The 26,327-nt window shown below is 40.2% G+C and overlaps 1 protein-coding gene across 4 annotated transcripts in view; it reads left to right on the forward strand.

Moving 5' to 3' along the window:
* APP (amyloid beta precursor protein) overlaps positions 1 to 25,219 on the forward strand; it is a 295,623-nt gene extending 270,404 nt beyond the window's left edge. For all 4 annotated transcript variants that reach the window (XM_084634832.1, XM_084634833.1, XM_084634834.1 and 1 more), the window contains 3 exons: positions 11,081 to 11,181; positions 15,779 to 15,925; positions 24,018 to 25,219. In XM_084634832.1, coding sequence (XP_084490958.1) covers positions 11,081 to 11,181; positions 15,779 to 15,925; positions 24,018 to 24,119 — 350 coding nt within the window. In that variant the 3' untranslated portion in view covers positions 24,120 to 25,219. The remainder of the gene's footprint in view (positions 1 to 11,080; positions 11,182 to 15,778; positions 15,926 to 24,017) is intronic.
* The last annotated feature ends 1,108 nt before the right edge of the window (positions 25,220 to 26,327 follow it).

Consider the following 26,327-nt stretch of genomic DNA (forward strand, 5'->3'; position numbering starts at 1 on the left):
TGTGCTTGCAAAAAGGACGGGGGAGAAGACTGGAGGAACCATCCATTTTTTCTTCCCATGTAGCAAAAGTAGGTTTTTTTAATAAACAAGAGGGAAGCAGCACCGCTGTGCATATAGACAACCCTTACTTTGGAGGTATGTGTATACTTTGTTCCCAAAAAATAGATGGTGTTTTGTAAATTGAAAATAATAGGTGCAGGGTTCAGCTTCTACAGTTTGGAAATTGATGGGGCCATTAAAACTTTTTAGGGGGTTCAGGGGACAGGACTTATTTTGTTAAATACCAGCCACCCCTTGATGCAATTTCCAAAGGCAAAGTTGCTTTTTCAGATGTCTTTTTACAAGCTTAGTCAGAAGAGAAGAATGAGGGGGGATTTGATAGCTGTTTTCAACTACCTGATATGGGGTTCCAAAGAGAGTGGATCTAGACTGTTCTCAGTGGTAGTGGATGACAGAACAAGGAGTAATGGTCTCAAGTTGCATTGGGGGAGGTTTAGGTCGGATATTAGGGAAAACTTTTTCACTAGGAGGATGGTGAAGCACTGGAATGGGTTACCTAGGGAGGTGGTGGAATCTCCTTCCTTTGAGGTTTAAGGTCAGGCTTGACAAAGCCCTGGGTGGGATGATTTAGTTGGGGATTGGTCCTGCTTTGAGCAGGGGGTTGGAGTAGATGACCACCTGAGGTCCCTTCCAACCCTGATATTCTATTATTCCATGAAGCTCAGGAAGAAGTCCTTTCTAGTAGTAGTCTCTCTCCGGGTCTGACTCCATTGAAGGCAGAGCAATTGCTCCAACCTTCCCTTCATGGCAGAATTTAGATTTCCCTCCAGCACATCAGTGATATTAGATTAGTCAGTTCTTGGATCGGAATTTCAGCACTGCAACAACACATTTTTTAAAAGCGAGTGTAACATTTACCACCCCATGCCCTCCCCACCCTGCCAAAGATCACTCTCTCTCTCCCCTTCCAAATTTCAAGCGTGTGTAAATCTTTCAGCTAAAATGACTAGTATTTACTACCTTCAGAAAATGTTACAATAATAAAAACCCACATCTTCCAAAGCAAGTTGAAGTACAGTTCACAAGATTCAGCCTGGTAATGTGATTGTACCATCATTCTAACTGACTGGTTTTTAGTTTTGTGCAGAGCCCCAATTTATTCTGTTTAGGATAAGTGGGCCAGGAATTCCATCAGTTACAGATCTAGACATATGCTATTCTAAACATATTGGGATCAGCAAACATCCTCCTAGCACCTAAGTATTTTTGTCTTCTGGGATATAGATCTTCCTAAAAAAGGGTAGAAATATCATAGGGTATGCAGCATTATTTTATTTTCATTCTCCCTCACCCACAAAATATACTCACGCTTTAATCCTAACCTTGTAACCTGTCTGCTTCACAAGGATTTTTCTTCTCATAGTTCTTTTCCTGCATAATGTCTTCTTCACTCATTTATGCTTGTTATCTTGTTGATATGCATAATCAAAAGCCTGCTGCTAAGAGACCCATGTTCCTTGTTAAATATTTTTCACAAATGAGGAGTGGAAAGTCTGGTGGGTATTGATGTGAGAAGACATTCCCTTGCTCCAGTTTGCCACATTCAGGCTTCATCTTGTTAAGTGATATCATTAAACCCTTGATAATGAGGTTCTTTCTTACTACTTGTACATTCCTTTGGCTGGCAGTGGTATTGTACCAAGAGTACCTGTGCCAGTGTAGTTAACGATCTATTCAAGGTTGTATGTTAGATTTCTGAGAGGGGCTGTGATATTTTGAAAGGTGATTTTTTTTTTATAGCTTCAAATTTCCAAAAGTGAAAGAGGGCAGTTTTTCTGCTCATAAGTTACACTGAGTGTTTCTTTAACTCTTCACTGCTTGAGTTTTAAGTGACATTCACTCAAGTGCAAATGCAGCATTGTGCAACAGCCTCTCCAACACTTAAGCCTTTAACATAGAGTTTGAGTGCTGGGGAGGTCCTGTTGTAGTCACTTAATTTACCCTTTGCCTCAGTGCCCTGCTTTCCTAGAGTCCCCTTGAGTGAATCTTACCCTTGTGAACATCGCCATCCCATGTAAGTGCAAACTGACCATCTTATCAATAAATGAGCACAATTACTCTGGCAGGTCAACTAAAATCTAATGCTGGAACTAATGTCTGTGCCTGCACCCTGAGTTTGTTGGAATAAACCAACTTCTGTGGTTCAGTTAGAAGAAGATGGGGAAAGTGGCTACCTTGTGTTAATTTTTGCACTAATTGAAAATAGCATATCCCTTTTACATTACCTGGAAAAGCTTCTTAACATTTATACTTCCAGATATTTTTTGTCTTCAGAAAAGCCTAATGGATTTTTAGCCTATTAACTTTTTTTAAAACGTTAGCAGATTCCATTAAATAAAACTGTCAAGTTCCCTTTGCGTTTGTGTGGTAAAGTGCTCACGTCAGGAAACGATCAAGTTAATAGGGTGATCTAGTAGGTAGAGTGTTGACTTGGACTCAGGAGACCTGACATTCATCTACAAGTTTCCTATATGACCTTGGGTGAGTCGCTTAATTTACCTTTTGCCTCACTTCCCTGTCTGTAAAACAGCGATAATGCTTTCCTAACTCAGATGGGTGCTGTAATAAAAAAAAATCCATTTTAGGCTACAAGGAAAAGCTTTATACAAGTAATTACTGAAAATAGAGGATTATAATGGAAATATTTATGCATCCTTAGCTAGATTGGATTTACTCTCTGCTTCAAGTTCAGCATTCCAAGATGCCTTGTACAACATATCATAATATACTATATACATAAGAGACAACATAGTATCCTTCACCACCCTGTCTCTGCACAACAAGTAAGAGAGAAGGCTTTCACGAAACTCAGAGGTCTCTGTGTTGACTTACATGAGGAAGTCTTGAGGGCATTGCTAATGCCCATCTGATGTTAGGTTGAGTCAAACAATTATTCATTAGGCTCAAACAACCTTATTTGCCAGGTTTTTAATTAAGTAACATTCACTTAGGCTCTGATCTCAGCAACAAAAGGAGTCATAGTAAATGGAGCTACTGCATATTATCAGTCGACACACTGAATTCTTAAAACCTGATCAAGACAGGGCAAACACCATAGTGAAACTTTCTGCCAGTCTGCCCAAAGTGTGAGTGTCTAGCAACAAATACCCACCTGATTTTCTGTCACACATTGAAGTTATAATTTAGGTAATTTTAAAATACTTCTGAAGCATTCAGAGCTCGTACACTAGTCACTTTCCAGAATTCCAACTAAAGTAGATAATTAATCAAACTCAAAGTATTAAATGCAAAAGGAATGCTGTAAACTTAAAAACTACCCTTCTGTCTGAATTTTTAACCACTTATTACAAGTAAAACCAATGTATTATAACTGAAAAAAGGAAACAATATTTTTCTTTTATATAGTTGGTTTCACTGAATTTTTTGTATAGAGGTCAGCTTTCAAGTGTTCTTTCATACATAGTAGAGGAGAGAAAAACATTGTGAAATAGGAGGGTGTGTTTGTAGAACCACAAATATTAGCAGAGGGACTCAAAGGCAGGTGAAATACCTGACCTTGCTTTAAACAATTTTTTAAAAGTGGTAGTGATTCCAAACTGGTTTCCCTTTAAAGGGTCCTCATGTCGCCATTTTGACTCTTCAGTTTCTGCTTCTGCAGGGTGAAAATATCAATGTCTGTCATCCATAATCAGGCTTTCCTTGTGGTCTTGGAAACAAATGAACATCTTGACTCAAATATATTGCCATGAGCTAACTTGTTTGACTTGCCAGTGGGTGCTCAGAACCTTTTAAAAAAAACCCAAACAGATGTTTAATGCCTCCACATGTACACTTAAAAAAAAAAAAAAAGCTGATATATTGGCAAGTACAGTAACAACTCACTTAAGGTTGTAGTTATGTTCCGGAAAAATGCGACTTTAAGTGAAACTATGTTAAGCGAATCCAATTTCCCCCATAAGAATTAATGTAAATGCGGGGGTTAAGTTTCAGGGAAATTTTTTTTTGCCAGACAAAAGGCATTATATACATTTTAAACAAGCAATTTAATAAAGGTATAAGTTTTAAACAATTTTAAAGAAACCATTTAATATTACAGTCATCATTGCTGAGTGTGAAGCTTGGTGGGGGGGTAGTGTGCAGGTGCTGTGTGTTTACAAACATACTGTACATACAGTACAGTATTATAGTTGTGAGGTGCCCCTCCTTACCCCGCACAGTGAACTGGCAGTGGAGACAATGAGGTAGGCAAGGAGGCTGAAGGTGCCGTAGGCTAGGAGAAGCACCTTGCACAGCGGCAGCTTCCCCTACTCTGCAAGCACCAGGGGTGGGGGGCTCAACTCTTGGCCTACCCACTCCACCCCTTCCCCCAAGACCCCACCCTTAACCCACCTCTTCTCCCCCCTCTCCCCTTTGCTCCGCAGGCTGCGTCCTCGCTCCTCCCCCATGGCAATCAGCTGTCTTGCGGAGTTCAGGAGGGTGGGGGGAGGAGCAAGGACATGGCGTGCAGGCTCCCCCTGCCTCCTGAATGCTGCAAGCCAGCTGATTGCTGTGGGCAGGAGGGAGCAGGGGGAAGGCCCTGCGGGGGTGGGTGTAGGGGAGCTGATAGGGGGCTGTCAGCTGTGGACAAAGCAGGCAGCCAAACAACATTATAGTGGAGCATTGCACAAGTTTAAACGGAGCATGTTCTGTAATGGAGCAGGGATGTAAGATCGAAACAACGTTAAGCGAGGGGACGTTAAGTGGGGAGTTACTGTAGGAAGTTCTCACAACCACCACCTTATTTCTGTGCAAACAGTAGGATCTTCTTGAGATCACACCTAAATCAGATCACCACCATGAGAAATAATGCAGCCTCGGTCCATCAGAATGATTCTTAGCCCAGCTGCTTGCAGTCTTATCAGGTGTAGCAACAGTTTCATATGGAGTCTAGTTGCCTAGTAATTATCAATCCCCTGAGCAATCATGTCAGAAAATGTGAAGAGTTGTGAGGTCCATAGAGTGGTGAGGCTTCTGAGGAAAATGGCACCAAGTCTCCAGGGCCTTCACTCGGAAAAATCAATTGCATCATTCACCTATGCAGCTCCACTATTGCTAGCAAGAGCAGAAACAGTCATGTAGAGAGGGCTTGCTCTTGAATACAACAGACTCTGAAAACCCCCAACATAGTTTAAAATTAAAAAAACAAAAATGTGGGGGGGCAGAGAAGGTTTCTCTGAGCAATTGCCTGTAGCCAGTGCTGTTGCATATGACCAACTTTTCCTAATGTAGATGCAGCACCTGCAGGACAGACTTTTGAAATGAAGCCTAATGCTTCAGCTCACTCTGCTTCCTATATGTCATTCACAAAAGATGGAACAGAGGTAGAATTGTGCCTAAATACATTCACTCTCCCCCCCTCCCCCCAAAAGGAAGTAAGCTAAGAGAATAAAGAGGTCAGTGGGAAGGTAAAAAAGGTATGGAGGTATCCAAAACCTCATATGCTGAGCAGTCAGCCATGAGCTGTATTTTCTTTTCAATTCTAATTTTATAAATAATTGTGTATTTATTACCTTACAAAAAACTCTTCCATACAATGAGAACTTTATAGTGTATAGTATAGCCCAGAACAAAATGTATTGCCAAGCTTTGAAAACCCCTCTTATAGAAAGGATTTGTAATGAAAAGAGTAACACCTCTTAGCTGATAGCTGCACTGTAAGTGCTGATTTAATAATATGTTTTCTTTCCAGAGGTCACTTGTGCATTGTTTAATTTCTTACAGCTGAATTCTTAGTGCCTGTGCCCCAGTAAATTTTTATGGATAATAGCACCATGAAAATACACAAATGAGCCCATTACATCTCAGTAACTCCATATTAACTTGGCAGCCCTGGTCTAGGAAAGTGAAGGCAAAATTAGAAAACTAGCTATTATTCAATACTGACAGAATTTCCAACACTCCATACAAATAAAAATGCTAGTGTTGCCTTCCTATTAGGTCAGATTCTTCTTTGTCCTCACTCTTGCTAAATCCAGATGCCACCGTCTGACAATGGGTCTTTATGGGCCAGGGTGCACAGATATTATGGCATCACTTCTTCCTACTCTTATTGAAGTAGTATTGAATGTGAAAACACTGGTTTTCAAATTACTTGGCCTTTTAGGATTTTCCCAACATAGCTGTCTGGCTGTTGTTTAAATATTTATCTAATCATTTTGTGGGGACTGTGCTCATAAAACCTTTTCTATTTCCTCCTTTCATCCTGTCCCCCTACTGCTGTAGCAAATTCAGTAACCTGTCCTCCTTGCTTCTGTTATATTATAGCAGGCTTAGGAAGTACTAGCCAATATATGTAAAGACTCCCTAAAAGACTGTTTATGTTGCAGTATTATTAAAACATCTGTGACGTTCTATCGGAGGTGTGGGCAGACAGTACACAAGTGAATTACTGATGATTTTAATACCATGAATAATCGCTCTTCTCTTTTAGTGAAATTAATTTAATTCAGTTGTTTTAACCAAAGCAAAAAGAAAAAGGATACCCCAGCAACAACTCATCATGTGGCTCTGTTTTGTATTTTACTATTTCTTCCTTCTTTATAAAGTGTTGGGGTGGGGGGGAGCGGAGTTACTTTTACTTGGCCATAAGACTTTTTCTCTGATGAAACCTGGCAAATAAATTCTTGGTTTGGGAGCAAAGCAGTTTTTTTAAAAAAAAGTTTAGAAATCTATTTCCTGAAGTTGGCTGAAACTGTGATCTTCTATATATTTTCAGACACTTTTTATACTTCTGAATCCAAAAATCATTTGCAGATTTTTTTCCAAATAGGAAATTTTCAAATCATTAGTTTATAAATAACATCCTAGTTATTTCTATGCATGCACAGGGGTATTTTTAAAAATAATTTCCATGAGGATTTACAATGCATTTGCACAACAGCTGCATCGACTCATGCCAGGGAGAGACCTGCCAAATTTGATTCATTTTGGGTTTTTTACATTAATTTAAAAGCAAGTTTTAAAATGAAGGATTTTATACTGCGTTTCAGGGAGATTTTAAAAAATCTTCTTTGAATTTGCTCACTATGGTTCTCATAGAGAGCCCTGCAGCAATACATGGAGTAAGAAGAGTTAACAAAACATAGATCTTATCAACTCCTAAGGAGTGTCTGCAAAATTATTAATCCCCTGCAGTTACACAGCAGTTTTCACCCAGAGATCTCTCATGCATCTTTACAGACGTACATCGCCCTCATTTTACGGCTGAGGAAAACAAGGCACAGAAAGCTTAAATGCCTTGCCCAAGGTCATGCAGCAAATCAGTTGCAGTGTGTGGAGTCAGAGCTACAGTCACCTGCTTCCCAGTCACGTAATCAGACCACTAGGTCATAGCTCCCTCTCCATGCAGATTTTCCCTTGGAAAAATATATAACACATCATCTGTTAGAGGGAATGTCAGTCAAAGCACACACAAAAAGAAATAGCTATCACATTTCCCAGAGTACTAAAACAGTAACTGGGGAACGCAGGATAGGGGACAATAGAAAAAGAGATCAGGACAAAAAACAAAACTACATAAATTCTATCGGTCCCAAATATAGAGCCAGTACAAACCGCCTTGTGTTCCCTCCCAGCACCTCCTTAGGCAAATAGCAAGTTCAGATGGGTGGAGTCAGAGGCAAACAAAATAGCAATATAAATGAATACAGGTATTCTTACAAAGTAGCCACCCTAAGGAGGGGAAGATCATCCTTACATTGCTCTGGTTGGGATTTCAGTGTGCAGTTAGGCTGGCTCTTGGTGGTAGGGTTGCCAATTTAGTTGGATGTATTCCTGGAGGTTTCATCACACAACATAATGTTTCATTCCAGGAGACTCCAGGACAATCCTGGAGGGTTGGCAACCCTACATGGTAGCCTGACTGACTCTCTTCAGCCTCCTGGATTTCTGCTATCTGCTGAGATACACTGTTCAGTTTCCCAGAAATCCTAAAAGGCTCAGTCTTCCCTTGAGTAGGAGTGTGGAGAGTCAGAAGGGTCCTCCCTGCCTTTGATGCTTCCCTTCCTGCTACACTCTAAACACAACCAACCAGAGTAAAACCAAAGCCTTTGGGTATGTCTATATGTACAGAGCTGCAGCGGCACAGCTGTATCAGTACAGCATGTCTGGTGAAGACACACTCGTCAGCAGAAAAAAAAACAACCACCACCACGCACCTCCCCGAACAGCAGAAGCCTCCTGCCGACATAGTGCTGTGCACACAACAGTTTATGCTGGCATAACCTCGGTTGCTCAGAGGGGTGGTTTATTCACTCCGCTGAGCAACATCAATGACGCCGGCATAAGCTGCAGCGTAGGTCTCTGGTTCTGGTAGTGTTACTAGCCAGTTCTATCTCTGCCAGAGCAATCTGGGAAACAGGGTCCTGAATCTCTGTCATCAGTGCTGCTGTAGTCCGGGGGCAAGTCCCCCCTGACGCTCAGTCTGATATTTCAGGGGCACCCTGTCCTGTGGATCTACACAGGAATGAAGATTGGTGAGGAACCCTGCAAACGAAAACCACTGAGTCCTGCACAGCTGTTTAACCAGTAAATGAAGCAATTACAAACTATGAAGTAAATGATCTACAACTGGGTAGTTACCCAGCGGAATTCATTCTCTCTCTTTTTAAAAGGCCTCAAACACGTATTTACAGAAACATGTATGTTAATTTATTTGAGACAGGAACAATCCCCACAGCAGCTGTTTTACTCTCTCAAGTAATTTAATATGAAATTTTAAAATTTCAATTGGTTTTTCTCTTTTAAGATAATAGGGCAAATTTGTATTTTAAAACAGTCTAAAGAAATACATTTAAAAAAATAAGGCTGCTAAACAGCAAGATAGTTACATATCACCTCATTTAATAAATCTAAATACTTAAAAGCAAGGCAAAACATGTTTAAGTTTCATGTTTTCAGTTGCACATATAAGAAGAAAACATTATTCTTATCAAGTATAAAGAAAAACATTTCATGAAAACACAATCTAAAATTTCACTCATGGAAGTTTTATTTTTATCTATCTTTCCTCTAGTATCAAAATATTTTCTGTTACGGGATAATGTTAGAGGGGAAATGTTATCAGTTAACAGTAAGATTTTTAAATTAAAATACGTAGAATTGCTGCATAAATGTATGTAATTTATAGTAAATAATTTTTCCTTTTGAACTTGCACTGAAGCCATTTGTCACTAATGTTTTAGTGTATTTTTTTCAAACAGGTTTTGTATTGTGTTTTTTATTTTGTACTTGCTAATGAAAGGACAGCATTTATTTTGTATTAGAGTTAAGGTTGTTTTGTGATGTAATTTATATTTCTGTATGCTTGATAAGAAAAGCCAAGTGTGTATTTTGTGGGGCATGCAGGAGAGAGTGTCACTTAACCAGATCCAGGAGTTTCCTTTCACTTGGAAAATTAGTATTAGTCTGGTTTGGAGCTAGAAAGAAAATATTTTGTCACCTTTTTTATTTATTTAACCTCCCTCAGTTTCCTTGACCAAAGCATGAAGTGTAGTTTTCAAATTGCAATTCCCTAAACATTTTACTGTTCTTGCCCTTAGAAATTGCCTCTTGCAATGAGAAAATGTCAAAATTCACTGTTTTAAATTTAATGGTGTAATGTGATCTTGTTAAAAAGCAGACACCTTGCTCTCTTTAAAAAAAATGTTAAGCATTTTAACATCAATAAGTAGTTAACTTAATAAATCAAACATGCCAGAAAACAGTCTAAATGCCTTGAAGAGTGTCCTGAAAGTGAATTTTTTTTTTAATGGTGTGTTATAAAAGGGATCAAAATCACCCTTAAAATGGGATCATTTGTATAGTCTACAGGTAGTTTGGGAGCTTCTGTTCTGCTTGTCTCATAACACAAAGGACAAGAGGACATTCAATGAAACTGAAAGGTGGCAAATTCACAACAGATGAAAATAAATACTTTCACTCAACATTAGTGCAACTAATCAGACTGTGCAACTAATTGCCACAGGATGTCACCGAGGCTAAGAATTTAGCAAGGTTCAAAGAGGGATTACGCAGATAACAAGACTATCCAGAGTGGTTATAAAAGAAGAAATTTGGAAGAGATGTAAAACCTTCTTCAGGTTTAAAACAATCACTTAACTCTCAAGGATTAGGATGGAGACCAAGAGGGGGAGGGGCTCACTGGTTACTGGACTAGGTAACATGAGGCTGATCCCGTACGGCAGTTCCTATGTTCTTACCATAGTAACCATGGAGAGGGGATAGTTTCTAATGAACAACACATGCCTAGACTAGACATGCCTTGGACTAGAATCCTTGTTTTGTGCCGCTAAATTCAGATCACTTGAGCTTTTTTTTTTTTTTTAAACTCAGCTATAGAAATACCCAGAGGTTACAACAGTCAAAATTTGAAATCAGGATAATTTGTAATGACTTGCACTACAGAAACAGAGTTCTGTAAACTTCATAGAAACATCATCATTTACCTTCAGAGTAAGTGTCCCAAATCAATTTTCCGAGCCCAAGTGTAAAGTTGTGCTAAAGTAGTGCTTTATATTGAAAGCTGGTTTCAGCCTCAACTATGGAAAGTCTACTGCCTCGCCATAATTTTTAAAACATACTTAAAATAAGGTACAAACTCACAGAAAGCAAAGTAAGATGCAATTCACAACAGTGGGAGTTAAATAGGAAAAGTTCAGCCTTAATATCAATATTCCTTAATGTCAAAGCATCTCAACTCTTCCATCCTGTGGGCCACTTCATGAGACCACTACCTTACATCCTCACTACTTGATTCTCAGTGTTTCATACTGCAAATCTTTGGTGCATTCACCACCACAGCTGTAGTGGATTGAGAAACACTTACATAGAGGAGGAAGTTTACTGGCTCATTGTCAGTGGGAATGCAAAATTGGATACACTTCATTGCTTCTCCAGCTCAATTTTCACATTACATTACACTTCATTTATGTGAGTGACACCATTGCCTTTTGCTGTCAACTTTTGCTAGCTAATTATTTAAGTGGTGGTTTAATAAATTATTTCATTGTGGTCAATGCAGGTTCTGGATTGACCAATGTTAAAACAGAAGAGATCTCTGAAGTAAAGATGGATGCAGAGTTCAGACATGATTCAGGATACGAAGTGCATCATCAAAAATTGGTGAGTGAACATCTAAAGCTTTAAATTTGTTTTGAATCACTGTGGCTAATAACGTCCTTACCTACAGGGACATTATGGCCCACATTTTTTTAATTGCGTGGTTGGAAAAAAAAATCTACACATAATTTTCACACACACTGTCTGATTCTGCTCCCTCTTAGATGAGTATAAATTGGGAGTAATTCCATCGGAGTCAGTAAACTTACACCAGTGTAAGACTAGTATGAGAGGAAAACACACACCATATTTGTGAATCAGTCACCAACCTGTATGGTCATTTATGCCTGTACCACGTACGCTCAATGCCCGTGATCCAAAAAAGTAAGAAAGAAAACATTGAACTGGGAACATCGTTAGACACGAGTAAAAAAAAAATACAGTGTTGTCCCAAGATATGAGAGATACAAGGTGGGTGAAGTAATAGCATTTACTAGACCAGCTTCTATTGGTGAGAGAGACAAGGTTTCAAGTGACACAGCTCTCTTCATCCGGGCTGGGAAAGGTGTCTAAGGCAGCGTTTCTCAACCTTTTTGATACCAGGAACTGGCTTGCTGACTTCCTAAACAGTGTCAGGGAGATCTCAAGGACCGGTTGTTGAGAAACACTGCTCTAAGGGATCATTCATGGTGAAGGGGACCATTCACCTTGAATGGTTCCTTAAACTATGTTCTATCAGTTCAATGTTGTGTTTAGCTGCCAGACTCTGGGTATGTCTGCACAGCAAGTAAAAACCCATGGCTGGCTCAGGCCAGCTGACTCCGCCTAAGGGGCTATTTAATTGCAGCGCAGACACTTCAGCTGGGAGTCATCTAGGCCAGCTAACAGGAAATGCCAAGGAAAGGGGTGTGGCCTAAGCTCTTCCTCAAAGGGAGTTGGGTGCCTCCCTCCAAAATGGAGTTCAGCAACTGTCTCCACTCCCAGGGTTGGTCAACTAAGCCATTTTTGCAAGAAATTGAGCATCAGAGAGAGGCAGCAGCAGTGGCGTCGGTCCCCTTGTAACCTTTAGCCCCGTGGTTAGGGCACTCAGCCAACATATGGTAGACCTGGGTTCAGTTTTCAGGTCTCTTACCTCTCTGGTGTATGCCCCTACCACTGGGCTGTGAGACAGTGTGGTGTGGGTGTCTCTCAAACTCTTCTATGGGAGCTGTTGCATAGTCTATAAATAATTAAATATTCGTTGAGCAAAAGTAAGACTGGCTCTCTAGCTCAGTGGTTAGGGCACTATGATGGGGTGCGACTCACCACTGCGGCACCTCCTGCTGGCAGTCTTGGGAATTAGTTCTGCACCCTCTTCTGGTGGTGTCTCGCCCACTGTCACCTCTGTTCCGGGACCTATGTCACTCCCAGGACCACAGCGTCCTCTGCAGTGACATTACCTTCCAGATGTGCCACATTCTACGTTTCCCCGCTTCCAGAGGAACCTGCAATCTACTGTCCAGCCACTCCCTTCAGTGGCAAACTGCAGCCTCTTTGCCCTTGCATCATGGCCTCAGGCTGCAGATCCCTGCAGTCTGCCAAGAGCTGCCTTTAGCTCCCTAAATCTCTGCCTGCAGCACGGCTCTGCCCAGGGTACTTGCTGCCCTCCACCTACAGCCAGTTCTCCTCCCATCTCAAGCTCCTGGGAGTGACTGATCCTGCTTTGTTCTGCAGCCCTTCTTATATGGGCTGGCCCGGCCCTGATTGCCTGCTCCTATACAGCCACCCTAAGTCTGCTTTTAACCCCTTTTCTGCTAGTGTGGGGCATCTGAGAGGTGGGAGACCCAAGTTCAAATCCCTTCTCCATATCAGGCAGAGGAAGTAATTGAATCTGGGTCTCTCACATCACTTGTGAGTACTCTAACCACTGTTAGGTTATAAAGGGTCTGCCAGCTCCTCCCCTTCCCTGACTCACTCACTTTCAAAGGAGAAGATTCTCCACTAGATTTAATTTGCAACTGTAGTTACTTATATCTTTATTTTGTTTGATATTTTTGTACAGTGAGCAATAAATTACACTGTGAGGTAGGCGGGAGAAAGACCCTGCCTTAACAGTGCATTGTGACTCTTATGAATACAAGGATATCCAAATGAGAGAACACGTCTTCTAACAGGGACAGATCCAAAGCCTGTTGAGAAAGATTCCCCCTGACTCCAGGAATCAGGACCATTTTGAGCAGGACCATTAGGAGTAATGTAGTGGAAGATTCTCGCAGCAATGTTGCAATTTACAAGCAAATTGTTAAATCTGTCTTCTTGCTTCCTCTTTTGCGAAGGAATAATACATGGTGGAATTTCAGATCTTAGATTTCTAAAATCCTAATGATAAACTTGGAAGGTTTCTTTTTAAAATATATTCTTAAACCTAAGTAGTTCTGAAAAATTAAAGTGGGACTCAAATTTGCATTTGAACTAGGTAATGACTGTGTAAAAAGATACTCAGCTCTTTGATGCTGAGAATTGAGAATTCCCAGGGTGACAAGCTAATCCAAAATGCATTAGCACTAATTTGGGAAATTCTGCCACACCTCACCCAGGAGGGTTAAATATTATGATGAAATAAGTCAGAGAAAGGTTATTTGGAAGAGGAAACCTGGCACTAGTGCATTTCAATGTTTCATTTTATTGCCTCTGTGTCACACACAGTCAATTATAGTAACTCCAAAAGTGACCGTGCAGGTATCTGTGCAAGCAATTAGGAGCTGCAGCTCCTTCTACTTGCTAGTGGAAAAAATAATTGTATTGTATTGTATTTGGTAAAGAGAATATTGTATCTCTTTAAAAACACCTGATTTTAAATTGTGTTATCCTGTGTTATCTACTGATAGCCAGAACCATTACTCAGTATTAATTAGGAAGTCATCCTCTTCATATATCACATCAGTTTAGATTTTAGTGAAGGCACATACTGGGGTAGTATTCCCATATTGTTTCAAATGTACTGTGACTGACTGAAAATACATGACAAATTTCTTATTACCATACACAGTGTTACCATCTTAGTCAGACTTCTTACTGGAAAGACACATTAATGTTGTTCTAAATCAGTAAGTATTCCTAAGTATTATTTTCTCTTTCCCCTGACTGGAGTTATTTCTGAGTTCCGTCTCTGAGATTGTCACCTGATTAGGTGTAATTTGAAAGCAGCAGGTGTAGACATGCTTTTAGATTTCTTTTTTTCTCATCTGGAAGATTTTTAAAGAGAAAATCCCTTTGGAATATTTACTGAGATGCTTAGAACGCATATGTAAAACATAATGCAGGGCTGCAATTAATAATTGACCTGAAGTTGCAGTTATTTTTCTATTGATAGGTATTTGTGTTCTAGTAGGATCATACATTGTTTTTCATAACTGAAAATCCTTCAGGCCTTCATCTTCTGCTAACCTGTATGAAGTAAACAGAAATTATCTAAATTTAAAATAAGTATATTTGCATGTTTTTGTGTACATGCATGTAAAATTGTCAGGAGACATTAACACTGTCAGCACAACAAATTATGCAAACTCTGTACATTTTATGTCTGTTGCATTGCATTTTTAACATTGCTTAAACATCTCTTGTTGACAACAATGGAACAGCATATTTAATTTGCATGTTTTAATGCCTTTACATAGAAGACTGTTTTCTTTAAAAAATGTGATACAGCTCTTTGATTCTTAGACAAGAATTTGAAAAGGAGGAAGAAGCAGGAAATCAGCTAAATATTATGCTCTTAACTTGCCCTGGTGGGTAAATGAAGATATAAGAAAGAGCAAATAATTTCTCCTCTATTTAATCCATATATATATTATATATGTAGCTTGTCTACAAGACCTTACTCGGATGATAAACAAGAATGTTCATCATTGAGAAACAGACAGGCAGTAGTTATTTTAATTATATAAAAATAAATTAAAAATAACTATTTTCTCTTCACTCTGGAAAGGCTTGATTTGCCTTACTAGGCACCTTAAAATAGAAAGTTTATTTTCCCACTTGCTAAACTCTCTCTTTGCTGCTAGACAAATCACCTTGCTTTCTTGAACTTTCTCCCCTTAACCCAGCTGGTTACATTGAGGCTTCATTGTTATCCTGTAGGTCTAAAATAAGCCTTTATATCAGACAAGCACATCATGCTTACCCAACCCAATCTTGACTATATGTAATTTCATGAAACATTTAATCTTTTAGCATCTCAAAGGTAGAGAAAAATATACATTTTTCCAATATTTTCCCTCAATCCTCACCAATCAGCCTGGGGTTTGTATAGCCATCGCCTAAACTAGGCTGAGCAGCAATTACAAGTCATATTTCAAGTGCCTCTGAAACTGATGGGCAGTGCTGGCTTAACAGCCTTGGAGAGAAGTCCTCCATGGATCCACAGAACTGATACTGGTACTGGTACAGTAGCCATTAAAACTTGCCACACTGCCCGTGTACCTTTTCTATGACAGAGAGAGCTTAGTGCTTCAGTGACCTGGTTGCTGCACTGCTGAAGAGATTGGAACACTGGGGTCATGAAATAACATTTCTGCAAAGTCCACTTAGACTTTTTGTAAATTGCATAGAAGACTGTACAACTTAGCTAAATAGCAGAGGGGATTTCATTACTTATCTGCTTTATTTTTTTTTTCCCTAGGTATTCTTTGCTGAAGATGTGGGTTCAAACAAAGGTGCTATCATTGGACTAATGGTGGGAGGTGTCGTCATAGCAACAGTCATTGTCATTACCTTGGTGATGCTGAAGAAAAAACAGTACACATCCATCCATCATGGTGTAGTGGAGGTGAGTAAAGGTTACCAAGCAAAGCTGCGCTTACGTGAATGGACATGGCAGCAGTGTGCTGTGAACAACCATGTAAATCCATGTGTTTACAAATGGGCTAAGAAAATGAGCTCCTTGATTAACCAGTGATTGAAAGTAGTGTGGCTGTCTTGTTAAACTAATAGTATTATTCAGCAGGATGGAACTGAATGATCTGAACAAGTAAATATGAGCACAGCAATCCATAGGGTATGCCCCATCTAATTAAATCTCAAACTGCAAAAATCTGTCCAGGAATTATCCATGACCTATGACCTTTAACATGGACATTAATTTCCCTTTAGAATTTAGTAGCTGCAAAGAGAATATTGTATGGGTTCAAAAATCTGAGTTATTACTATTGTCATTGGGAATTCACATGTAAGGACTTTTTTTAATTGGTTTCTAAAAGGTTAACTAAACAGTTAGCTAGGATTTGTGGATTTTACTGTGTACAGTAGCAAATGCAGATTTGCCCTACACAGATGCTGTATTACTTTTTTGTTCTACCAACAGGACTAATTCTTTCCAGCCAACAGCCTGTGATTTACAGCTAATATGAAACTTACAGATTATAAAACTTGCAAGATCTTTTCTCAGAATGAAAACTGCTTCATCTCCCAAAGTGCCCAGTAAATCCATCACATACTCACAGTACATTTAAAGTAGTACTGTGGCTACCACCTGCTGTGATTTCATGGAACTTCACTATAAATAAAAAGCATAATGAACTTAAAAAAAAAAAATCTCCTCTTTTGGTATTGATACCCAGAACATTCACTGTAGATATCTATTCATTTTGCATTAGTGCATCATATCAGGCAATCCTCAAGAGATTCAGATCTTTTCTTTCCAGAAACCTCCAGCTAAACATTTTCAGTTTTAAATTAAACTAAATTTTGCTACTTTCTTTAGGATTTGTCTTGCATTTGTCTTGGCAGCAATTGAATTCGTATGAGTGACACTTCAGGCCCTACAGGATACATAGGAGGGATGATTCTTAAACACACACAGGTCATTATTCAGTGCAGAAGAAATTTAAAATTTTGGGGACTCTGTTTTATTTTTGTGACGTATGTATTTAGTATTCTTATAGCCCAGACAGAATTAACCAGATGACCATTGTGACTGACTGGTCCTGTGCCGTAGGAACTCTTAAGCTTTTAATTAAAAAAAAAAAAAAGTAGGTTTGGATAAAAATGGAGAGGATAATCTTAGATCTGTGTGAATTTCACAAAAATCAAATCAGACATTTTAGCCTAAGTCTTGTAAATACAGTAGCAGCTTACGTACAACTGAGCAGAGTATTTCAATGGCAGTGTAACTGACTGGTGAGTAAATAATAATAGCTAGCGTATACAGAGGACTTTTGAATCTAGCATGAATACCTAATCAATTAGTAGTACAGAAATTAAGGCAGTACTGTCTAGTGGTTTGTTTGGGAATGGGCTCAAGGATTCTTGATTGTGTCCTTGGTTTGTGGCCTTAGTCAAATCACTTAACCTCTCTGCCTTAGTTTCTCACCTGCAAAATTGGGATAATACTTATCTATTTCCCAGGGATGCTGAGGATTAATTAGTAAATGTTTTTACAGCACTTTGAAAAATGTAAAGCTCTGTAGGCAGTAATCTTTGAAGTAAGGATATTCCAGTCCAAAGAGGATTAATTTATCTGGCAAAGTTGTGCACTAAAGGCATAACATTTAAAATATAAATAGCTTTGCATCTGGTCTACATTAGATGTATTTTGACAAACTAATTTTGGATCCCATCTGTTTACCTTGTGTCGGAAACTACTATGACAATTTAAATTTATGTGAATAGGTGTAAGTTTACAAAACAGTTTCCATTACAACATGCTCCTAGCTTTCTGAAAATCCTCTACTGAGGATAAAATTCTTAATATTTGTTCTCGAATGTGATTTGGGGGGCGGGGAGGAAATACTATGGCCATTTGAAAGGTGTTCCAATATTTTTTTAAACAGATTTTTAAAACTGGCTCAATTTTGATGGTTAAAATTTTCCATGTGAATTGTCCTCGTTGAGAGGAGGACAACCACAAACAATTCTGGGGGGGACAAATTGTTAACTGATACGAATGATTGCAAACATAAACAGTTAAAAATGGGGTACAGACATTGTGCATCATCGCCTTAAAATAAAATCCCAAACCCTAAACATCTTTGCTTACAATATACTTGAGGTCTCTAAGAAATATTGCCTGCTATTCCAGCTCTAAAGTTAGAGTAAACACTCCTTGAGAACCAGCTCGTGAAGTCACATGAGGATTAGCTGCATAGAAAATCTGTACGTGAGAGCAAAAGGGGCTGTACAGACAAAAGAAGAGGCTATTTACGTAAAGGAGAAAAATGGTAGTGAAATACTGCCCAGGCTTATACCAAGAAGTATTCTTTCTCAGAAAACAGAAGTTGTTGTACCAATAAAATAAAAACCAGCAGGATCTTATTAAAGGGAAAAAGGCAAAATACCACATTTATTGTGAATACAGAAAGAATCATAGTAAGCAGTTAGTTATAGCTATAACATTCCATTCAATCTCATATTTATTCACACATTCATTCATACAAACACACACACACACACATACACACCCACACACACAGGTTCTGCAAGGTTATCATAGTTACCAGCCTTAGAGTTGCTCATGCCAAGCCACTGGCCAGGTGGCCTGGACATGAGGAGGGAGCAGGGCCTGTCAGATGCTCATCTGATGCTCCTGGAAGTTGGTTTGCAGAATCAGACCCCAAAGTTCTCACTTTTTAGAGTCTATTTTTATAGGAATTTCTTCCTATGCCAGTCTATGGGAATTGCTTCATCATGCTGTTGCTGAATCAATCAGCAGATAGCACATTCCTGACGGCTCCAAGATGTTATCTTGTTCTTTGGTTCTCCCATCCTTGAGGCTGTTGGGTGGATTCCAGTCTGCCCTCCGGGGTGGGGGGGTCCTCTGGTTATTTCCACTTGACGCCTTCTTCAGCCGATGGACACTGGATTCTTAGGCTGGCACCTCCCTGATCATTCAGTTATTATCCACACCAAGCATCCATCCACATACATCCTCTATCTCTATTTTAATCACAATTGTTAATACAACAAAAGGGCGGGGAGTCTCTGGGTGCTGTTTCTGTTGTTAGAGTATTGCTTTGAGTCTCTCTCTCTGTGAATTGCTTTGAGAACAGACTCTGTCTTAGAATGTACTAACACAGTTAGCAGCTTGCAAGTTTCGCACATAGAGGGAGAGAAACAGTACCAAAAACCAAGAGACCTCTTAATTAGTAATACCCTGGAATTTAAACTCTGGGGAATCAAACTCATTTGTGATTTTAATACAGAACTTCTTTAATATGATCCAACAAAGTGCTGTCATTGTTATGCTCTCTAGAGCTTTGGCATGTCCATACCTGGAATACTGCGTTCAGCTCTGAGTGACTCAGATTGGACAATATGGAAACTGCTAAGAGAAGAACAAAAAAATGGTTATGGTTGATGGGGTTGACTGATAAGAAAAGCATAAGAGTTAAATGTGTATAGATTGGCAGAGCAGAAACTAAGCTGAGACATAAGTCTACAAATACCTGAAATGTGTAACTATCGAGAAGGGAGGAAAAAATATTTAGCATCATAAAATAGGTAAAGAGAGCAGCAGAGAAGGGAAATGGAGGCTGCAAAGTGGCAGTGAGATCAGAGAGTCTGGGATATAATCACCCCCAGAGAAGCAGAAGAATTCTTATCACTTGACACTTCTAAAACAAAACTGGGGGGAAAATTACAAGAAAATTTACAGTAGTGAAAACTGACTAGGAGCGAAACTAGATGTCCTAATAAGTCTTTGCTATCTATAGATTCCATGATTTGGTGACTATAGGGAAATGTGTTATAAATTAGCTTATCAGATGTAGGTTTTACCTTAATACGGAATGTTCTATTCAACTTTGCCATGTTTTCATAGACACACATATTGCTGTTGCCCTTACAATACAATTGTTTATAATGCTCCTGCTTATCTCTTCAGTTTCTTATCCGTTCTTTAGTCTCATCTGTTTCTGCATCTGATTAAATAAATAAAAAGAACAGAGAGTATTCACCTCATCCTGTCTCACATCTCAGGTAGATTGTACTGTGTGCTCCTCCTCCCCTCTGATTCTGAACAAAGGAATCACACGGGGAGCTCAAAGCTAAAAGAACAGGTGGAGTTCAGTACAGTATTGTCTAAAGCTTTAATAAGGAAGAGTACAGCACAGCCATGGCCCAGTCCTGTAGCCCAGATTCTCTTCGTCCAGGGCCAGTCTAGTGGCAAGGCCAATGGGACTAGCCATTTAGCACCAAGTATCGGAGGGGTAGCGGTGTTAGTCTGTATCCACAAAAACAACGAGGAGTCCAGTGGCACCTTAAAGACAAACCGATTTATTTGGGCATAAGCTTTTGTGGGTAAAATACCCACTTCAACTTTGAAATTACAGGTACTGTTATTAATTACTTGTATTACATTACTGTGTAGGGCTCCAGTCATGGCCTAGGACTGCCACTGCACTAAGCACTGTATAAGTGCGGAACAAAAAGATGGCCTCTGCCCCGAAGATCTTACACTTTAGCCTGATTGTCTCTACTGGGCAGTACTAAAATACGCATATTTCATCATTATAATTAAAAATGTTGTTGAACAGAATCCTGATGGTGGAACATAGTCCTGGCCAGGTATTAAATCACTGAATTGTGTTAGATGCAATATAGCCATGTATAGGGCAAGTGGTAACCTGTGAAGAGAGGGTATTTTAACAGCAGGAGCCAGCCAACTAGTCTGGAGATAATTGCTGAGACTCTCTTGTGGGCAGAGCCTGCAGCACTGTCACCATCTCCCACCAAGCCCCGCTAATGCCAGGGCTGCTATCGCTGTGGGAAATAGTAATGAGGACTCTCCAGGAGAGGTAGGATAGAAAGGAAAGAACACTGGCAGGCACGGAGAGTCATTAAAATGTAAGGGCAGGATGGTACGCTAGCTGCTGAGCAAGTCATTGTACCAGAAGTCTCTTGGGGATTTGAGGGCAGAGGTTGAAGAGGAGACAGGATGTGAAGTTCCCAAGGGCTCCCCTGCCCTTGATAAATTGGAACAATTGTTGACAGCTAAGCTGAGCACTCATCCGCTGCTTGCACCAGCTGAAAGAAACAGTAATATTCTGGCACTATAAAAATGTTTTTTTCTTTGGAAAATGAAAGGTTTGTTCCTACTCCCAAAAGCTAGGGGAATGTAAAAGAGCGAGCCTCCTCTCTAGCCAGCAGTTGGTTTGTACAAAGCCACGTGCTGTGTCAGCTTGACACAAGACACACACTTTTCAGGTTTGTCCCAGGACAGTTTGTGTATATTTTTACATCTAACAACATTGCTCATTGCAGGCTCAGCTTTAAAAAGCCTAGCACCCTTTAATGACAGTATTTTAATAAGAGAAGGGTCCAGTTACATTCCAGAATAGGGACAATAGGAAGTGCCAAGTCAGACCAGACCAGTGATCCATCCCATTTAATATCCTGTTTCCAATAATGGCCACAAGAGAGGGCAAGAAACCCTGCTATAGCCAATTATGGAACGACCTGCCTGTGGCAGCAGGGTCCGACCCTTAAAGTTAGTGATCTTGCTTGACGGAGAAGGGAAAGGATTATTCTCACGCATACAGATTTTTTTTTAAAGGCGATTTACAGTCAGTTGAAATTGGAACAAAGGTGGGGAGAGAAGATTTTTAGAATGGATGCTAAAATAGGGCTGATTTTGATGCAGCAAGTCACCTGATGTATTTTTACATGTGACACTTTTCTTTTTTAGTCAGTGGGATAACATGAGGTAGGAAATGGTTCTGATGGTAAGATACTGTGAGATGCAAGGGGCTAATCTAAGTCACAACCCATGCAGACAAGGCCATAGAAATAGGTAGATTAGCTTGCATTTTCCCTGAGTGTGGAACAACATATCCCTTATTTTCCTCTGAGGCTTCAGGTAACATAACTTTTAAAGGGGGACAGACTTGTCCTCCCCACGTTAAAATATTTCCAGTGTTGGAGATCATATTTCAAGAAAATCAGGCATCAGGTTTGTTTAGTCTGGAGAAGAGAAACTGGGGGAGGCATAATTTTTAAGTACATAGAAGATTGTTGCAAGGAGGAGGGAGAAAAATTGTTTTCTTTAACCTCTGAGGATAGGACAAGAAGCAATGGGCTTAAATTGCAACAAGGGAGGTTTAGGTTGGTCATTAGGAAAAAACTTCCTAACTGTCAGGGTGGCTAAGCACTGGAATAAATTGCCTAGGGAGGTCGTAGAATCTCTATCATTGGGGATTTTAAGAGCAGGTTAGACAAACACCTGTCAGGGATGGTATAATACTTAGTCCTGTCATGAGTGCAAGGGACTGGACCAGATTACCTCTCAAGGTCTCTTCCAGACCTACAATTCTGTAAGCACTTCTCCTTTACTTATTCATCAAAAGGTTAGACTAAACTAGCCTGCTACGTAAGATTTCTTGAGAGAATACATTTTTCATTATCCAAAAGGTTATTTTATGCTAAAAATAAAAGGTTATTTTTGCTAAAGGTCATTACATACAGAAATTCACATTAAAATTTTCATAGCTAATATTTTAGAGTAGTTTAGAATACTCTGTGCCCTTCCTGCTTTTAAGTCTTCGGACAAAGTAGTTGTTTTTTTTTAAAGGAAGATGGCAAACACTAGAGGTAAAGGATAGCAAATAGAATAGCTATGGGGGGGCGGGTCCCCCTAATTACCTATTAAAACAGAGCTAAGGAAGATAGGCAGGCGATGGTAGGTTTTGAATACACAACAGTTATGTGTTCACACATTAACATTTTTTAACATTTAGAGAATGGTCTCACCACCTCTAATGTGGTATAGTTTCACATTACTGTAATGTTCAGTGAAGGAAACTAATATATGGAGCAGCGGTTACTCAGAAATGAAGTTTCAACCACTGAGCTGTCATTGTTCCTATCTGCTAAGAAATTAAGTCACTTTTAGTTAAGTAGAAAATATTTAACTAGGTCAGAAACAAAGCGCTGATATTGGGGACCAAATTCAACCCTGGAGTAAGAGGACGTGTTCCCCATTAAATGCTATGGGATGGTGGGCCCTCATCAGTATCCTTAATTTTTACTAGCAAATTTGAAAGGTCCCAATTGGCAACTATAGACAGTGTCTAATAGGGTCTAGCACAAGCCACCTCCTACTGTTCTGCCAAGGTGGTTTGTATTATTGAGATTCTAGTTACACGCCCTCTGTGCCAGGCTCTCTGCAAGCACAGGAAGAGTGACCTAAGCATTTGCGATCTGGAAAACAGCCAGTAGATGAAGGAGGTAGGAAAACAGGATGCCAACTGTCTCCCTTTTCCCCATTTTTGTCTGTCAGGTTGCAAATTCTTTGAAGCAGGGACAAGCAGTAGTGGTAAGCACACTGCAGAAAGAAGCTGGTCTCTCTCTCAAGCAAACGTAACCACTTCTGATGACTAGTTCTTGTCCTGCAGCTTACAGCAGCAGAGAGGCAAGCCATTGCTGTCTAGGGCAAGAGGGAGGTTCCCTCAGGCCAAGGCAGTAGGAGCAGGGCTGAGCTTACCTGCCTGCAAGTTACTCTTCAGAGAAGCTTCTAGTTAATACTCCAGGTGTTGAGCCATAACACCCTTCATGATTTGGGTCCTGGATATCTTTGAGAGGAGAGTCAGCCTCTTTCTTTAAGCTGGTTGTTGAGCGCTAATAGACCTTAGTGTTGTGGTGTCTGTTCACTGGAGAACCATCCCATCTAGAATTGGGTCCATCAGGGCCAGAGTCTGTTGACGAGGGCAAGCTCCAAGACTTACCTCCCTACTTAGGCTTTTCCTGTGCGGGTAGGGTTGAGGAGTGAGCCCTTTGCTTGCTTGTCTGTCTTATGGGGTTGAAGCTTTCCTATATGTGTTTAAATGCACTGATAAGAGCTCAGAATATAAAAGGGAGGAATAAGTAAACTTGAGCCATTGTGTGGATCAGAGGAAACCTGACCATGGCCCGTTTTCTCCCCACTCTAGGTGGATGCTGCAGTGACACCAGAGGAACGCCACCTTTCCAAGATGCAACAAAATGGCTATGAAAATCCAACCTACAAGTTCTTTGAACAGATGCAGAACTAGAACACCACAACAGCCTCATGAGTTGGACAGCAAAATGATTGCTTCACTGCCCATCGGTGTTCGATTCTAGAACAAAAACACTCTGTTTTATTATTTACTCATTACCGCCTTTTGACAGCTGTGCTGTAACACAAGTAGATGCCTGAACTTGAAATAATAAAAATCAGTAATGTATTTTCTCTCTTTACATTTCAGTCTTTACACTACATTATTAATGAATGTTTTTTGTGTACTGTAAAGAGTTTAGCTGTATTTAACTAGTGCATGGATAGATTCTCTTTCCCAATTATTTATCATGTGGCCCCTTAGCCAACTGTATATTATTCTTGTGATTTGTGGCAAAAATTAAGTCCTTCTTGAAATATGCTTTAAAGAATTGATGGGGGATGCTTCCTGTGTCTTAGCTGCTTCTCTTTGCTGAGATTTTTTTTTCTGATCAGTAGGCATTTTAAAGTAAAACTACTTTTTTTAAAGTATTCCAGATGAGTTATTTTCTTCTGCAGTTGCATTTTATTGTACAGATGGTTGCTTCTGCTGTATTAGTGATGTAGGAATCATGGGAATACACATTTGTTTCTTTGTGCCTGTTTTATGTGCACACCTTAGGCATTGGAAGGTAAACTTATTTTCTTTTCCATGTACCTTTTTGATCTTTTAATAAAAATTAAAAATTAAAAAGAATCCCTGTTAATTGTGAGCACTTTCGCAGGGGAAAAAGTGCCTGCTGGTTGAAAATTAATGGGGATCCTACAAATGTTTCTGCAGGATGATTGTACAGAATCATTGCTTATGAATTGATAGCTTTCTACACTGTGTTACATAAATAAATTAAGAAAAAAACCTTTGGACAAGAGTTTTCTTTGGAGGCAGAAACAGCTATGTTGAAAGTAAACAGTAATCATCAAACATTCATAGAGCTGGAGGGAAGGGGTGTTTTCCTGCAAGTGGATATGGACCAGAACATCCACAATTTGACTATAGAGGAACAAAATGGCAGTGTGGGGAGGGGGTGTGGCCTTTGGCACCCCTACCCCTCTAACATGTCATTTTTTCACTTTGTATGATAGCGTTTTAATGTAAATAAATACATTCCTGGAGGAGTTCCATTGTAGTGGTGTGATTGTGTAATTACCAACCTCCCTCCTCCCCCACCCCCAATAGCTTGTCTAAACATGTGCAGATTGATGTATACAAAGTCAACACCCACGATACAGGAATGATTCACTGGAAGGTTGTTCTCTCATTACTACTGCTCCTCCACTGGTCATGCTGTGCCAGTTGCATTCTCATGGTGTCCCATTTAAATCAATGTAGTGTTGAGCTGTATGCAATCCGTTAGCAGTCCTGAAATCTGCAACAAAAGCATAACTGCTACGCAGCTCTTCTTTTTCCACAACACCAATGTGTGGTTTGCAAAGGCTAAAGACAAAATTGCTTTCCCTGGACCTGCCTGAAGAGGATGAATCGCATGATAATGACAAGGTAATACACAGCTGTTGTACCTCTCTCTCTCTTGGTGATCCATGAAGCAGGGTAAGATTGGTGTTCATCTGCCTATCTCACCTACAGTGCCAGAGCTGGTAGTCATGCTCAGAGGCCGGCTACTGGATCAGGTCCCCTTCAGAATCTGTCCAGAGGTGGTGGTGGTGCTGTTGCCCACCTTACGTTTTAGCCCAGTGGTCAGAGTACACCCCGGCACATGGGAGACCTAGGTTCAATCTACCTCTCTCCTGATAGGGCAGGGAGGTTCTTGTTCAAAGCCTAAGGAGAGTGTTCTTGCCACTGACGTGAGGTCCCTCAGCCTCTCCTGTGAAAGCCGTTCCACTGTGGATAAATACTTAAACAGGAGAGACCAAGGGATCCTATAGCTCAGTGGTTAGAGCACCCTTCTGCAACATGAGACCCAAGTTCACATCCTTTCTCCACATCAGGCAGAGGAGGGGAGTTACACCAGGGGCCCCCATCTCAGGTGAGTGTGCAGACACCTGCCAGGAGAGTTACAAGAGGGGCCCTTTCTCCTCCAGCCAGGTTTTGAATGGGGCCAGGGCCAGAGCCAGCGGACATACTCTGAACTCAGGCACTGCAGGCAGGGGAATGTCTATCTTCCCCTCGTTTGAGGATCACATCAGGGTGTAGGCTGAAGACAGGTATCCAAAAACCCAGAGTGAGGCAGAAACGCACATGCCAGGGTCACTTTTTACAGTGCAA

The sequence above is a fragment of the Lepidochelys olivacea genome, assembly GCF_965140295.1.
Source record: "Lepidochelys olivacea isolate rLepOli2 genome assembly, chromosome: 1".
NCBI lineage: Eukaryota > Metazoa > Chordata > Testudines > Cheloniidae > Lepidochelys > Lepidochelys olivacea.